Below are 17,686 nucleotides of genomic sequence, written 5' to 3'. Positions count from 1 at the left end.
ACAGAAACACACATGCATATGCACACACACACACAGACACTCTCACAAACACACACACACGCGCAAATGAACATATACACATACACACACACACACAAACAGAAACACCCACGCATTCGCGCATGCACACTCTCTCACACACAAACAGAAACACACATGCATACGCACACATACACAGACACACACACATACACAATCAATCCTGAGAATCTGTAATATGATAAAACACTTCTTATATCTGCACATGCCCTCCTTCCTTTCCTTTCCTTCATTTATTGGCGCCAGTAGCCCTTCTTTCATTCTGATTCAAGGTACAATGAGGAAACAGGCCAATGTGAGCAACTAGTTCCTATTATGTTGACCTGCACTGTTCCTACCCCCGCCCCCCCGCAACTCCATCCATCCAGCAGTCTGATCTAATCTGGAGTATCAACATAATTTCGGCCTGAACTAGTCATGAATTACACAGCTTGCTGTGTGAAGGAGTTTCTCGAGCCTTCTTTTCTGAATGATTCTGTTCCTTGGAAGCTTTATATTCTCCATTGTTAAAACTCAGTTGTATGTCTCATATAATTAACAAGCAAACATTTCTTTTAAAAAAGCAGAGGTAATACTTAGATCATTCTTTGGGACATCGTAGAGTCATGAAAGATAAATCCAGGGCAGCACTGTGGTTAGCGCTGCTGTCTCACAGCACTAGGGCCCAGGGTTCAGTTCCACCCTCGGGTGACTGCCTCTGTGGAGTTTGCACATTCTCCCTGTGTCTGCGTGGGTTTCCTCCGTGTGGTCTGGTTTCCTCCCACAGTCCAAAGATGTGCAGGTCAGGTGGATTGGCCATGGGAAATGCAGGGTTACAGGAATAGTGTGGATCGGATGCTTTTAGAGGGTTGGTGCGAACCTGATGGGCCGAGTGGCCTGCTTCCACACCGTTGGGATTCTATGGTGATTCTTTTCTTCCTTAAGTAAAGGCCTAGAGCACTGCTTAGTGTGTTGGCATTGTTTGACAAGCTTCTGACACAGATTCCTGACCTCAGCTCGCCTGATGTTGATGTCTACCTCCCCAGATGAGGGAGAAGAAAGAGGAGATGGTCAGGTGGTCAGAAACCCTCTATCAGGCGCTAGGCACAGATGGAGAGGCTATCGGGCTAACAGCACTGTGTGTATCAACACCAAATGGGTGGCCGCAGTTCAAGAGGGCAGCTCACCACCACTTTCTTGAGAGTAATTAGGGACAGGCAATGAATACAGGACCGAGCCAGTGACATCCACATCCTGCGAATAAATAATAAAACAAAAAATGGGCTAGCCTGCCGAGTTACAAGGCTCCTTCCACAATTCCTGAAGAAGGGCCTGTGCCCGAAACGTCGAATCTCCTGTTCCCTGGATGCTGCCTGACCTGCTGTGCTGTTCCAGCAATAAAGTTTCAACTCCTTCCACAATTCCCTAGGACAGTGATATCAGGTTGGGTTTGAGCTTCATGGTATTTCCAAGCTGCCCACATGGTGTTTCACCCCAAGATGGGCTAGCGATACAGTGGGATGAAGTGTTGTTGGGGGGAAGGTGAGGGGGGGCGCAGGGAATGGTGGGGAATATTGACTCGAGGAAGAGCAAGAACAAAGGGAGAGAGTCACCATCATTTCAACCTCCTAAAGTATCAGGGCAAGATGAGAGAGAGAGGACAACTCAACCTGGAGGCATTCCCAGCCCCTCTCTTCTGACCCCTGTTGGCAACGATTTGTACTTGAGAGTTGAAGTATTCTGTAGGGATTTGCCTCTGTCACCCCCTCACTGGGCAGGAGAGGATGGATCTTCCAATCCATGTAGCCTCATAGACTCACACTGCAGCTAGTCTGATGATGCCGGCTCCTACTGATTCCACAGAGTCTGAAGGGGTCACAGCTAGATTCCCCGGGAAATTCAGGGCTACGTGGTCATTAACATCATTTGCAGAATGACTCACTGAATGTTGCAGCATCGAGGGAGGCCACTCTATCCTCTGTTTCTGTGTGCTGTCTCTTTAAAAAAAGGCCCATCCCAATAATCCGACCCCAGTCACAACCCACCTCACAACGATTCTGCAAGTGATGCTTTTATTTCTCCATGGGGCCTGAAGAATAGTGCCCACCGCCCCCAATCCCCCCCCCCTCCCCCCCCACCCCGCCAAGAAGCAGGAGAGTGCCTTGAGTGACAGGGAGAGGAGGAATGAGCATGAGTGTGCATGTCATCAAGAGATAAATGATTAATTCTGCTGTTTGCATTCCAGGAGACAATCCTACCACACTGGGCAGGACATTGCGAACTGTGGGACTTGTCGTGACTGTGCCTGCATCATCTACAGGTAGAAGTACCCTCTTATTTCTTCTGTCTAACACCTGACTGTGCTGTGGGGCAGACAGCCAATATTTTCAAGTGGCAAATAATGCTCCATTAAACGATGACAGTTTAGAGATAAATTTAGCTGTGTGTAGTTCTGCTCATTAGAGATATTCCGAATGCTTACACATTATTAGGCAGATCCAGTCTCCAAGGATACAACCAATTCTCATCTATTTGTTGGCACTAATATGTGTAGTTCATTAGGCAAGATTATTATCATCTGATCATTCCTGATAGCATAATAATGATTCCTAAAATACAGTCACTCATCTGACCAGAGGAGAAAGCAGAACAAAAACAGAGAAATAAGTTAAATTCTTCAATGAAAATGACCCTATTTGGATCTGGATGTTTACATGGGATGTATCGGTGTTCAAACGACACTTTGACCTCTCCAGTACTGACAATGGAGTTGTGCTGGGTTGTGCTTTCAGGGATTTAGCTCTTCATCTTTTGAGATTGGAACCCAGTGGAGAAAACTCCATCCTGTGTTTGGGGGTGGATGTTGGTGTGGTGTGGGGTGTGGGGTGTGGGGGAGGGAGGCTCTTTCAGAGCACCCTATAAAGAGATGGGCTCAGGCCGTTTTCTTTAGACTAGTGAAGGCTGATAGAGGACCTGACTGAGGGGTGTAAGATCATGAGGGGCATGGACATGGGCAGGGAAGCAGGTGTTCCCTAAGGTGAAGGATCAAGAACAAAGGGCCATTATTTTAAAGTGAAAGGTTTAGAGGGGATTTGAAGAAAAACAGTTTCACCCAGATGGTGATAGGGGTCTGGAAAGCACTGCCTGGGAGGGTAGTTGAGGTAGGACTCTGGATTAGTGGTGCTGGAAGAGCTATTTTGAGACTCACCCACCCCCCAAAGCCACCAGCAGTCCTACTGCTGGTGTCCAGTCCGGCTGCCCCGGAGAAGTGGGGTGGGGGTGCAGCTTGGATTGGGGGGTGGAGTTGGTAGTGGTGGTGGGGGGAGGGGGGGGGCGTGCATGGTGTGCTGCTGCCTACTCTCCTGAAGGAGGAGCGGACGTAGTAAGTGCTCGCTGTGTCAGTCCCATTGAACTGCTGAGAGTTGCATGCGGGGTGGGGGGAGGGGGGGGAGAGGAGGCTTCAGCAATGCAGCAGGTCCCTGACACACAAGTGTGTGTCTGCTCAGAAACAAACCCTGAGACAGAGAGAGGGAGCAAGGCAGGCACAGCAAGGAAAAAGGAAACTTCAGAAAACTCTGAGTCCCAGAGGAGAGGCATTGAATCAATTAACCGAATAATCAATTATCCGAACGAAATAGTGCCCGCCCATCTCATTCAGATAATCAAGGTTCCCCTGTAAATGCCTCTTCTGGAGTATTGTCTGCAGCTCTGGTCTCCTTGTTGTAGGAAGGATATTATTGAATTGGAGAGAGTTCAGAAAAGATTTACCAGAATGTTGCTGGGAATGGAAGGTTTGAGACAGAAAAATAGCCTGGAAAGACTGGGCCTTTTTTTCACTGGAGAGAAGGAGGCTGAGGATTGACGTTTATAAAATCATGAGGGTCATGGATAAGGTGAATGATAAGCTTAGTTCCCTCGAGTGGGGGAGTTCAAAACTAGATGAGAGGAGAAAGACTTAAAAAGGACAGGAGGGGCAAATCTTTTACACAGAGAATGGTTCACAGGAGGAATGAAGGGCCTGAGAAAGTGGTGAATGTGGGTACAGTTACAACATTAAAGAGACATTTGGGTAGGTTTATGAATAGGAAAGGTTTAGAGGGATATGGGCCCAGCGCAGGCAGGTGGGACTAGATTAGTTTGATAACATGGCTGTAAAGGACTGCTTGGACTGAAGGGTTTGTTTCCGTGCTGTATGACTCTTAAGTCACTCTTTATAAAAGCTTTGTCATCATCCAAGTAAATTCAGTACAGGGATACTCCAAAGTTGAGTAGGATTAGTAGGGCCTCTTCTGAACTGTATGTTCACTTAAACCTTGTTTTAGAGACATTGTCTCCGATTCAGTGAAGAAAGCAGTGAAACATCAGCACATCTTAATTCGATGCTGAGTTCTACCTTAGCACGATCACAAAGGGTTAATTGGTCAATGTCCAACAATTGTAATTAATAACAATATCCCTGACCCTTTTGGTTGGTTGTTATTGAATGCAGATCACTTTGCTAAAAACAACAGGATCTAAAAATAAATCAGCTTACAGCATTTGTGGCACAGGCCATTTAATCATTGACCCCACAACTAAACCCAAATTATGGCCATACATAGAATTTTCTGGAATTGTGGAAAGTACTCGCAAAATCCATATTTTACGAGGAAGTGAAAGCTTGCACCAAGCCAAAAGCTGAGCCAGCATTTATGCAAAACATACAGCAGACTAAACAAAAATGCGCAGAAAGGATAAACAGAGCTGATTTGACAATATCCTTGAGGGGGAAGGACAGGAAATAAAATTAACAAATTTCAAATCATAATTCTTAAAGAGTGAGAGGGATATAGTTCCACTGGGAAGGCAGAGTCACACGACACCAGGTTATACTCTGATCATTAAATTATCTCTCGGCACGGTGGCTCAGTGGTTAGCACTGCTGCCTCACAGCACCAGGGACCCGGGTTCAATTCCCGTCTCTGGCAACTGTCTGTGTGGAGTTTGCACATTCTCCCTGTGTCTGTGCGGGTTTCCTCCCACAGTCCAAATATGTGCAGGTCAGATCAATTGGTCATGCTAAATTGCCCATAGTGTTAGGTGCATTAGTCAGGGGTAAATGTAGGGGAATGGGTGTGGGTGTGTTGCTCTTTGGAGGGTCGGTGTGGACTTGTTGGGCCAAAGGGCCTGTTTCCACACTGTAGGGAATCTAATCTAATCTATATATTCTGTGCCTGTATGCTTCAGCGCTCCAAATGTTTGGGATTTCAAAGAGCCCTGGAGTCATGTGATGTCTGACTTTGACCACTCCAGTCCAACACGGGCACCCCCCACATCATGTCTCCTGCAAAGAACTCAGGATTAGTGTATTATGTCTGTATGAACCGCTGTATTTGTACTCCTTGATGTTCATGGCTCAATTGCTTTTGGGCGTGACTTTGACACCTATCTTGGTCTTAGAAAGTTGCTGGCCAATCCAATTTGGGGTCAGTGACCACTGGGAAACAGAGGAGAAAATCCAATACAAAGTGAAAGTGACAGAACTGGCTCCAACTCCTCTTGCATACCTTAAGTATAATTCAGAGCTGTCCCTTCACTTCTATGTTTCACTGGTTTTTACGCTCAGTCTGGGATTAAGGCACCAGTTGCAAGAGGAGATGGGATGGGGACAACTTGATTCAAGGAGCCAAAGGAAGGTTAGAGTTTGGTGGGGGGTGTGTTTTGGTGTTGGCGGTGACTATCAGGGGCTGTCTTCAATGGACTCTATTTGCTTAATAGTGTTTTGTCCAGAGGAAGCAGCTCCCCACATGGCTTCCGCCCTTGCCCTGCACACTGACACCACTCCCTCCTCCCACTGCAGTCAATGCACCCTGTGCCATGAGAGGGGTGTGTGTGTGTGTGTGTGTGTGCTCGCGTGTGTGTGTGTATATGTGTGTGTGGGTGAACAAAAGTAAGAATAGCGGTGTGTTTGTGTGAATGAGAGTGTGCGTGTGTAAATGAGAGTGTGCGTGTGTAAATGAGAGTGTGCATGTGTGAATGAGAGTGTGTGTGTAAATGAGAGTGTGCGTGTGTAAATGAGAGTGTGCGTGTGTGAATGAGATTGTGTAAATGAGAGTGTGAATGTGTAAATGAGAGTGTGCGTGTGTGAATGAGAGTGTGCATGTGTAAATGAGAGTGTGTATGTGTGAATGAGAGTGTGCATGTGTAAATGAGAGTGAGTGTGTAAATGAGAGTGAGTGTGTAAATGAGAGTGTTTGTGTAAATGAGTGTGTGTAAATGAGAGTGTGTATATGAGAGTGTGTAAATGAGAGTGTGCATGTGTGAATGAAAGTGTGTGTGTAAATGAGTGTGTGTGTGTAAATGAGAGTGTGCGTATGTGAATGAGAGTGTGAGTGTGTGTATGAGAGTGTGTAAATGAGAGTGTGCGTGTGTAAATGAGAGTGTGTATATGAGAGTGTGTAAATGAGAGTGTGTAAATGAATGGAAATGTCTGTTTGTGCCTATGGCTAACAAGGTTAAAGGATTTTCTGGGAGAGGTGGGAGCAGGATATTGAATTGGCTGGTCAGTTATGTTCATAATGAATGGTGGAACATGCTCAAAGGGCGAAATTGTCTACTGCTCCGATTTTCTTTGTTTCTATGGATACATGTGTGTCTGTATGAATGGAAATATGTGTGTGTGTGTCTGTGTGCGTGGGTGAATGGAAATGTGTGTGTGGGAGATGCTAAAGGGATCAAAGTATATGGGTAAAAGCAGGAAGAGTGTTGAGTTGACTGATCATCCATGATCATATTGAATAGCAGAGCAGGCTCAGGATGGCCTACTCCTGGTCCTTTTTACTATATTTCAAACATGTTTCTATGAATGACAGTACATGACTGTGAATTGGAATAAGTAGGTGAATGGGGACTGTGTGTGTGTATGAATGGGAGTATATGTCTGTGTGAATGGGAGTGTGTGTGTGTGTGTGTGAGAGAGAGAGAGAGCATAGGGAAGTATGTGTGAATGGATGCAAGTGTGTGTGTGTGCAGGTGTTTGAGAGAGGGTAGGGTCTGTGTGTATGTGTGTGAGAGAGAGAGAGGAAGAGTGTGTTTACATGTGTTTTGATTGTGCGGATATGTGTGTTTGTGAATGAATGGGAGTGTGTGTGAGAGAGAAAATTGGAGTATGTGTGAGTAAGTGAATGGGGAGTGTGTGTGTGAGCTCCAGTTTATATCAATTGAGACTGGACATTTTCTGTGCTGTGAATCCAGTAAAACTGCCTTGTGATTGAGTGACATCTCATCGAAGCACACAGGCTTTGTGACGGAAAGGTTCCGCTGTGCTAAGTTTCAAATTGATACACTTTTTCATCAGGCAAAGTGCAAACCCAGAGACAAGAAACCACAGGTTCGTCCACCAGAAGGAAACGTCAGAATCAACTGAATCAGTTTGGATGGAAAATGGGCAACTCAGCAGTTTAGCAGTTCCCGAAAGTGCGCTGTGAATAATTACAGGCACACGGTTCATGATTTCCCTGGCTGCGCACTGAGTTCATCAAGTGTACTCACTGCAATATTCTTAGAATCTACAAAATACAAAATAGGGCCAAAATAGAGAGAAAGTCAGTGCCTCTGTTCAGGGCTCTGACAGGGTTGCCAACTCTAGTCGGATACATTCCTGGAAGTTTCATTGCATGATGCCCCACCTCCTACAACCCCACCTCGCCTACTGTCGCCCCACACACACGCCCAACACATGCCAAACCCTTGTCCTACATAAGCGCCATGACTCAAATACTGCCATTACACAACTGCAGCTCTGTAACCAACTCACAATTCTGTAACTTATGAGAAATGCAAAAACACATCAGTATTTTTAATACCCCTTTTCTTCCAGATTTTCTACCCCCGGGAGCTGAGGGAGGCTGTATATATAATGTGTATGTAATCGAACAATATGTATAAAATTGTAAGGAGCCCAGATGATTGGACAGAGAAGTCCCAGTATCCTTGGTCAAGGGATCTATATTCGAGAGAATAGGTTTACAGTAAGTAGTGAGAGGTATAGCTGGGGAAATGTAGTCTCCACATGACAGTATGAGTCTGGAACTCACTGCATTAATGTGTGGTAGAGGCAGAAACGCTCACTCAATTTCAAAATGACTAGGACTCTTGCGTTCTATAATCTGAAAGCTGGAAAGGGGGTTAGGCTGGACTGTTATTTGTCAGTGGTGGGATGGAGGGGAAGTGGGGGGCAGTGGGAGGGTGGGTTTGTTTAGTTCGTTTGGCTGGACAGCTGCTTGGTGTGTGTATGTGTATGTGTGTGTGTGTGTGTGTGTGAGTGAGAGAAAGACAGCATCTGTTTGCATGTATGTGTGTGTGCCTGTGTGTGTTAGAGTGTGTGTCTGTGTGAGAGTGTGTGTGTGTCTGTGTGTGTATGTGTGTGTGAGAATGTGTGTCTGTGTGTGTGAGAGAGTGTGTGTCTGTGTGTGTATGTGTGAGAGTGTCTGTGTGTGAGTGTCTGTTTGTGTGTCTCTGTGTATACGAGAATGCGTGTCTGTTTGCTGTGTGTCTGTTTGCTGTGTGTGTGTGTGAGAATGTGTGCCTGTGTGTGTATGTGTGAGAGTGTCAGTGTGTGAGTGTTTGTGTGTCTCTGTGTATATGAGAATGTCTGTCTGTGTGTATGTGTGAGAGTGTTTGTGTGTCTGTGTGTCTCTGTGTATATGAGAATGTGTGTCTGTGTGTATGTATGAGAGTGTCTGTGTGTGTGTCTGTGTGTCTCTGTGTATATGAGAATGTGTGTCTGTGTGCATCTGTGTGCTGTGTGTATGTGTGAGAGTGTCTGTGTGTGTGTCTCTCTGTGTATGGGAATGTGTGTCTGTGTGTGTGTGAGAATGTGTGGCTCTGTGTCTGTGCAATTGTGAGAGTATCTATGTGCGTGAGAATATTTGTGTGTGTGTATATGTGTGTATGAGTGTATGTGTGAGTGAGTGAGTGTATGTGTGTGTGTATGAATGAATGTGTGTGCGTCTGTGAGTGTATGAATGAGGGTGTGTGAGTCTGTGTATGTGTATGTGTGAGTGTATGTGTGAGTGTGTGTATGAGTGTGTGTGTGTGATGGTTTGGGTAATGCCAGCAGCATGGGCTCAATACCTGCACCTCCTTCTCCATCTCTGAACTGAGGCCTGGTCACCTTCAGGTTAAACTAACACCAGTCATGTCTGTCTAATGAGAGAGCAGCCCACTGGTCTGATAAGAGCACGGTGACTTGACCTTCACTTTTATTTGACAATCTGGATAGACCAGATGGGCTGAATGGTCCCTTTCTGAACTGTAAACCTTTATGGTTCTGTGGGTTTTATGATAAACCCTGGAGATTCCAAGACAATTCTGAAAGATTAACAAAGCTATGTGCCGTGCAGCGTACACTGCATTAGACTCCTTATTGTTTTTATTTTTGCAAGAAGCGATGTCACTTTAAGCTTACAATGTGGTAAATCCAGTCTTGATCTATCTGATTAGTTATGATGTGAGCCATTTGCTGTGAAAATGGTTTGACAGCTTGTGAAAGGTGCTATAATAATGCAACTTCTTTCTGTGAAGAGCATGTCAGAAAATATAGTTAGTATGAAGTCCCTCTGTTTGCTCTTCCAAACAAGACAGTAACCCTAATAAGATCTGTCACTGCCATCCTTCAGTGCTATCTTGAAGATAGTAGTTGGGAGTAAGCAGTGTATTAGTTGTTATCTTTTATACAGATCAAGAGCTGTGAAGTGAGTCACATAGAGAGACTGAGCAGAACTTTATCTAGTTTATCGCTGAAAATCTACTTGGGATGGGTTTCAATCTCTTTCGTTTTCCCAGTCTGTAAAAACATGCACTGATCCAGACATATTGTGAAATAGAACAGAACATTCAGATATCCTCTTATCCCCATACCTGAACTATGTGCTAGTGTACTATAGAAATACCCCTCACCATCTGAGCAAAAACTCTGTCCAAGAAAACAAGGTTTCATGCCTTACACAGGGTGAAAGACAAAAATTGTGTTTGTGAGAGACAGAAACAATGTTTGTGTGAGTGCATGCACGTGCGTGTCTGTGATGAGTGTGTGTACTTGGGAGAGTGTGCACATGTATGTGTATGTTTCTGTGTGAGTGCATATGTATATGTATGAGCGAGTGTGTGTGCGTGAGTGAGTGCGTTTGTGAGTGAGTGCATGAGTGCGAGAGAGAGTGAGTGTGTATGTATGAATGAATAAGTGTGTGTGTGGGAGGATGTGTGTATGAGTGTGTGCATGAGACAGAGTGAGTGAATGTGTCTGTGTGAGAGAGAGCGATTTTGTGTGTGTATGTGAGAGAGAGAGAGAGAGAGTAACATAATGTGCAAAAGACGTATAACACTTTGGAAATCTATAAATCCTCATGGCCTGCAACTGAAGTGATAAAAAAAGCTTCTGCTTTGTATTTCTTCTTATCCCTCTATTTTTGAGGGGTTTTTTTGCGCTGCTGTAAAATGTATATTTATATTAACATTCAGGTAAGAACAGGTCACTAACTCCGAATCCACAGACCCTCCCAGAGCAAAGCATCATCGCTGCTGGGGATGGGCAGTTGTAGAGGGAGTTGAAAGTGTTAGTATCAGGGCCAGGTGTAAGCATTATTCAGGTTGGCACAAATGGCATTAGTGGCATCATGCCACCAGCGCAGCTATGTGCTCTGGGGGGAGAGCATAAATATCTGTTCAAGAACAGAGTTGAAGGTCATGAAATGCTCACACAATCTACAGTCAGTATGTTGGCTAAGTGGATACATCATGTGCTGAAAACAACCAGCAAGAGGGCTGGGGTTATGAGTGTGATTAACGTCCTGGAGTTTCATACAATTAGTTTCAATAATAGGTGAGAATTCACCCAGACTGTTTAACACTAGAAACGTAAGAATTCCCTGGGACATTTTTAAATAAAGACAAAGAGTGCCAACTCTTGACAAAACCAATGGTGCATTGTGTCCCACTCTGAACACTACAATTTCGGAAAAATGTGAAGGCCTTGGAGGAGATACAAAGGAGCTGTAACAGAGGCTGCCAGAAAATAAGAAACGTCAGCAATGTTGAAGGACTGGAGGGTCTGCTATTGTTTCTCTCACAGAGGAGAAGGTTAATAGAGCTGTTGAAAAGGTATGTAAGGTTTTGGAAGAGTAAATCATGTCTCTGATGGCAGAAGAGTGGGTAACCAGAGGGCATCAATTTAAGGTGATTGGCAAAATCATCTGGAGAGGAGGTGAGGATAAGGCAATGAGTTGTTAGAATATGGACCATCACTGTCCAAAAGGGTAGTGGAAGCAAATTTAAACATAACTTGAAATGGGGAACTGGATATAACCTTGAAAAGAACAAATAAGAACAGAAACTAAGGAAAATAAGAAATAAGGAAGAAGGAGAGGAATGGGAGGACTTGGGCAGCTGTGGCAAAGAACAGGAATTATTACTGGAAGGTAAAAGTCAACACGAAGCTAAATTTATTATCCTCCCAGTTACCATTCCCCCTTACACATCATGGACTATAGGATTCAATCAATGGCTTTGGATCAGAGTGGTGCTGAAAAAGCACAGCAGATCAGGCAGCATCTGAGGACCAGGAAAATCGACGTTTCGGGCAAAAGCCCTTCATCAGTCGATTCCCCTGCTCCTCGGATGCTGCCTGACCTGCTGTGCTTTTCCAGCACCACTCTGATCTAAATTATGGTTTCCAGCATCTGCAGTCCTCTCTTTTGCCTACTTCAATCAATGGCTATCTATTTGGGTTGGTTGCATTGTCTCTTTCTGAACACATCTTCAGTAAAAAGCAATTCAGTATAGGCTTCGGGAGGTACTTTCTCAAGCAGCAAGTTGAAGGAGCATTGAATGGCGGTGTGATGAATAACAGCAGTGCTGGCCAGCATTAATCTTCATCTTATGCCTCCCTTGTCTCCCCACTCTCTCAGAATTCAGCACGCTCCTCAGCAGTTTTATTGTTGCAAGGACCAGAATAACTGAATAATTAACCAGCAATTAATCTTTGGCTCTTTTTAAAAAAAAGGCTGCATTTGTTTAACTCATTCACCATGCACCAGTCATCCCTTTTCTATATTCCCCTCACTTCCTCTGAAAGGAGCAGACTCAGTGACAAATACTGAATTTCTCTAATGGCTTTAAAACGGTTTGAGTACAGGATTGCAAAATCTTGCTTCAATTGTGCGGGACCTTGGTTAGACTGCACCAGCAGTAGTGTGTGTAGTTTTTGGTCTCTTTGCCTCAAAAAGGATATTATTGTCAGAGAGGGAGCGCACTTAAAGTTCATCAGACTTGTTCCTGGGATGGTGGAACTATCCTAGTGTAGAGAGATTGATCAAACTCGATCTGTATCCTTCAGAGTTTCGAAGAATAAGAGGTGATCTGTACAAAACACTTAAAGGGACAGATAGGGTACATGCAGCTAAGATGCCTTCCCTAGTTGGGGATTCTAAAATCAGGGGAGTGCTACTCAGGTCCAATATGAGAAGAAATTACTTTACTCAGAGGGTTGTTAACCTTTTGGAATTCTCTACCACAGAGGGCGATGGAGGTTCAGTCTTTGAGTATGTTTTAAGGTAGCAATTGATAGGTTTTCAATTAGCAGCATGACAGTGTTATGGGGATGGGGTGGGTTAAAGGCATTGAAGTGTTTGATGAACCATGGTCACATTGAATGGGAAGGGAGGCTTGATGGGCTGAATGGCCTCCTGTTGGCGTAATGTTCTTATGTTCCTATGGAACTCAGCCTGAGGTATTTCACCGGATGTGGTATTAGGTGAAATTTAATACTGAGCCACGTACAGGGAAAATGGCCAAAAGATAGTTATGACAGTATGTTTTGAGAGGGATTTCCAGAGCTGAGGGATTAAGTAGTTCAATGGAGGAGCATTTAAAATTGGGAATTTTAGAAGAAATCCACAAATGATGGAACTGGCCCAATCTCGAGTTGTATACCTGAAAATGCAAGTCCAGTTTTGACCTGCGTCATCATTTCCAAAGCATTCTCTGGAGCACAGATATCTTGGAAGGTTGGGGAGCTGGAGTAGGCTACTGAGACAGAGGATTTGAATGCAATAGTACAAGAATTTCTATTTGAGAGGGTTCCCAACAACGAGCAATTCTGTTGGCATTTTGCTTATTCATCTGGTTGACTTCCATTGATTTCAGAGCCCATTTGATAACAGATAGGGCAAACATTGGTGGGGCAGTGGTGTGCGTAAGAACACAGTAAAACCTGGTGCGTACACCCTGACCTCAATTTGCAAAAGAAATCAATGAACAGTCATGAAACGATTGTTCAGGCCTTGACCAATCAGATCTGACCAGCGTGGTTTAAATTTTGAATGAAATTTGGTGGTTAATTGTCAATCATCACCTAACTGGTGCATTCTCCACAGCACTAATTCTCAACCAATTGGCAAGTTGTTCTCATAAAGTATACAAACGTGGTTCCGTTTTGCATTAGCATTCTGAGGAATATGCTGACGAGTGCAAGACAGAAAAACATCAATGAAGCAATTTTTTCAGCAATAGTCATGTTCTGTACAACTGAATGACTATTTATATCCTCATTGATTCAGAAACACAGCATACGTTATACAAAATAGCACAGCAAGCGTTGCCTTTCCAGCTTGCTCCTTTTAGTTTGACTCGCTCATTCAGTTGCTGTTATTGTCGTGTCATCTGAAGACACTGCAGTGTCACTTGCCTGTTGTACACTGTTGGGCTTCCTAGGGTGTTGGACCTGGGACAATACTGTGGCTATGTGGCACACTCCCTTTTTGTCATGCAACTCAAGTCAAATCAGCAATTTATTATTACAATAGATGGGGAGTTGCACAGTGTACCTAAACAAGATTTAAGGCAGTTTTCCATCTCAGATAATAGTTCACATCTATCGGCAAATATTTATCCCTCAATCAACACCACTAACATAGAACATAGAACAGTATAGCACAGTACAGACCTTTGGTCTATGATTTTTTTTAATGGCCTGGAGTTGGGTATTGTGAAAACAATATCAAAGCCTGCAGTGGACCGAAGCTTGGAAATACAGCGAATAAAAAGCACAATAATACCAGACTTCAGGAGCAGCTGGAATGTAATCTGGAGAAGGATGATGTTATGAACTTTGGAAAGAAGAATGAGGAGACACAGTATAAACAAAATGGCACAATGTTCTGTCAGGTGCAGAATTAGCAATGATGTGGAGGTGCCTGGGGTAGACAAAGTCAGAAGTCACACGACACCAGGTTATAGTCCAACAGGTTTACTTGTAACCCCAAGCTTTTGGAGCGCTGCTCCTTTGTCAGGTGAAATCATAACGAGAAAGATCTGGGGTAGGGGATTTTTGCAAACCTTTGAACATTGCAAGAAAAGCAGAAAAGCCTGCTCATAAACTATGGGGATGCTGGCTTTATAAACAGAAGTACAGAATATAAAAGCAAGGAAGGTTGCACTAAATCTTTGCAAATTATCAGTCAGTCTTCAGTTTGAGGAGTGTTCCAATTAGGAGCACTACATTTTGGGAAGGATATAAAAACCTTGGGAATGGTTCAGAGCACCTTTATCGGAATTACATCAGAGCAGAGAGACTTGTTAGGATCAATTAGGTTTTTCCAACAATTCAAGAGCATGTTATCGATTTTTCTAAGAATGTAAACTGAATTCAAATCTTCAAACAGCCAGAATAGAGTTATGAGTTCACCTTCTGCTGTAATATTAATGTTAACCGCTTCATGGTCAGACCCTAATAAAGGGTAATTGAGAGATGTAGCAGTGATCCCCACATTCCTGTATACTTCAGAGTTTTTGACAACCGACAGACGGTACTTGAATTTATTTGAGAAGCATCATGAGCATTCACAGCACTGAAAAAGGTCCAGCCCCGAATATCTGAAATGTGCTTCATTCATTACTCCTCGCCAGACTTTTCAAAGCCATCCAACAGAAACAAAATGCTATCGATGCTGGAACTATATTCAAAGGTCTGAAGAAGAGCCACATCTGACGCCAAACATTAGAATCTGCAGGTGGAAGCAGGCCATTCAGCCCCTCGAGTCCACATCGACCCATACACACCCTACTGTATCCCTGCATTCCTTTGGCTAATCCATCTAGCCTGCACACAATCTTGCATGGCTAATTCACTTAACATCTGTGGACTGTGGAAACCCAAGCAAATACGGGAATAACATGCAAACTCAATACAGACAGTAACCCAGGGCTGGAATTGAACCCAGGTCCCTGGTGCTGTGAGGCAGCAGTGCCAACCACTGAGCCACTGTGACACCTCACCGTATCTCTCTCCATAGATGCTGCCAGACCTGCTGAGTTTCTCCAGCATCCTCTTTGTTTGATTAAAACCATCAAATATACATTGTTTTTGATGTTTTTTTATTTGGTTCAATTCAAGCTGCTCCCAATACTCTCGAAAAGAGCCAGCAATGGCCTCATTCTAAGCATTTCATGATTCTAATGGGAAATCATGTCTTACCCATACACTTTTACTAGTAAAATTAGAAAGATCATTGAATTCTGGTGTGAGAGTATGCATGCTCCAAGTGTAGGCTTTCTGATCCATGCATTTTGGGATGGGACTATGCAGCATTGCTAAGACCGGCATCAGTGTAAGATACTTTTCAAATTTGAAAGAAAAATGGAAAGTGCTCAACAGTTCCGGCAACACGTGCAGGCAGAACAACAGAGTCAACAGTTCAAATCCAGTATGATTCTTCTTCAGAACTGAAGGGGCCTGGAAATGTTTTTTTTTAATGCTTTTGATAGAGGGGGAGGAATGGAGTGCCTAGAGCAAAAGACAAAGGGAGTGCTAATGGTGGTGAAGGTGCGGTGGAGGTGTGAAACAGGTGTGAGAGGAGGAGAAAGTGGCCTGTTGAGGGTAAAGCCAGATAGACACAAGCAAGACACAGCCAGCTGGAGTTGAGGGATTGTAATCAAAATGGAGGTCATGCTCTGAAACAGTTGAACTCAATGTTGAGCCCCAGAGGCTGTAAAGTACCAAACTGGAAAATGAGATGTTGTTCCTGCAGCTTGTGTTGAGCTCTGCTGGCAGACTGCAGCAGACCCAGGATGGAAATGTTACTATCACACGTTCCTATACAATCACAGAAAGCGTTAACACCTTTTTTTCTTCCCTTCTCACTGCCCAAGGCTCCAATATACCTTCCAGTAAAGCAGTAGTTCACTTGGAGTCCTTTCAATCTGTTGACAGCATTCGCTGCTCATAATGCCATCTTCGTTAAATTGCCAAAATCAAATTCAGGCTGGGTGACCACTTGTGAAACACCTCCACTCGGTCCATAACTGACTTTATGGCTGCTTGCTATTTCAAACAGCCACCTTGCGTCCATGATGTTGCCAGACCTTGCATTACCTATTTTTATGCTAGCATAAATGAATGGGCTGAATGGTCACCTCTCCTTTAATTGGGAGACATTTGCTTTCAGAATGCGAGCTTTGTGCTTTTGATGGCTCCGGAACATTTCCCCAAATGATGTAAGAAAGATAAGATTCTGCAGGAAACATTTGGCATCACTCTGCCAAAAGCAGTGAGCTTTATTTATTTTCTCTTCTGTCTGATTGTCCTACTGCCCACAGCAGACATTTCTTTGCACTATTTTCTCCCCTCAGATCTTAGAAGTCAGCAATTTCTCACAGCTCTCGTGAAGAGCTGTCCTTCAATAAATAATGCAAAAAGGCACTGACCTCTGTTCAATGATCAGAAACCCAAAGAAACAAGCAGCTTTTCAACTTCTGAAATGAGTGCCATTATTCCTTCACATTCCTCTGTCCCACTGGATAGTGAAGAAAGGGAAGAGAGGGAGAAAGACTCTCTCTCAAACACACACACACACAAACACACACACACAGCTTACATCTGCATCCAGTGACTCAAAGAGAATATAGAGTGTTCAATTAGAGTCACTGAGATGTACGGCACAGAAACAAGCCCTTCAGTCCAACTCATCCATGCTGACCAGATATCCTAAATTAATCTAATGCCACTTGCTAGCATTTGGCCCACATCCCTCTGAACCCTTCCTATTCATAAACCCATCCAGATGCGTTTTACATGTTGTAATTGTACCAGCCTCCACCACTTCCTCTGACAGCTCATTCCAAACACACACCACCCTCTACATCAAAAACGTTTCCCTTCAGGTCCCTTTTAAATCTTTCCCCTCACACCCGAAACCTAAAACCCTCTAGTTATGGACTCCCCAGCCTCAGGGAAATGACCTCATCTACTTACCCTATCCGTGCCCCTCAAGATTTTATAAACCTGAATAAGGTCTAGGGAAAACAGCCCCAGTCTATTCAGCCTCTCCCTATATTAAAGGAGAACTTGTTACACTGGACAGATAAAACGGACGATATTAGAATAAAGGTATGGCAAATGGAAGGTCTGACAGTAAGATTGTTGGCATCTCTTTTATCTTTTATTCATTTGGTTATAACAGAATTAATTTCTTGAACTAAGCAAAAAAATCTCACATCGCTTTTATTTTCTCTATTCTTTCACGGGATGTGAATGTCACTGGCAAGGCCTTGCTAGGTCATTTTAAAGCATCGCTGTGGGGCCTGGAGTCACATGTAGGTGAGGACGGCAGATTTCCTTCCCTAACAGATCTTC

General features: G+C 44.0%; 2 protein-coding genes across 3 annotated transcripts in view; one reads left to right on the top strand and one right to left on the bottom strand.

Annotated features, from left to right (window-relative positions):
* The window catches only part of LOC122553785 (dedicator of cytokinesis protein 2-like), a 1,246,386-nt gene that overhangs the window by 707,836 nt on the left and 520,864 nt on the right, over positions 1-17,686 (bottom strand). The window lies entirely within an intron of this gene.
* The window catches only part of LOC122553933 (uncharacterized), an 86,001-nt gene that overhangs the window by 18,813 nt on the left and 49,502 nt on the right, over positions 1-17,686 (top strand). Inside the window, exon 2 of the mRNA XM_087991751.1 lies at positions 2,264-2,338. Within this exon, the coding sequence (XP_087847877.1) occupies positions 2,264-2,338 (75 nt within the window). The remainder of the gene's footprint in view (positions 1-2,263; positions 2,339-17,686) is intronic.

The sequence above is a fragment of the Chiloscyllium plagiosum genome, unplaced genomic scaffold (assembly GCF_037043375.1).
Source record: "Chiloscyllium plagiosum isolate Xiang-an unplaced genomic scaffold, Cpla_swu_hap1 HiC_scaffold_1, whole genome shotgun sequence".
NCBI lineage: Eukaryota > Metazoa > Chordata > Chondrichthyes > Orectolobiformes > Hemiscylliidae > Chiloscyllium > Chiloscyllium plagiosum.
This window is presented reverse-complemented; position numbering and strand designations above follow the sequence as displayed.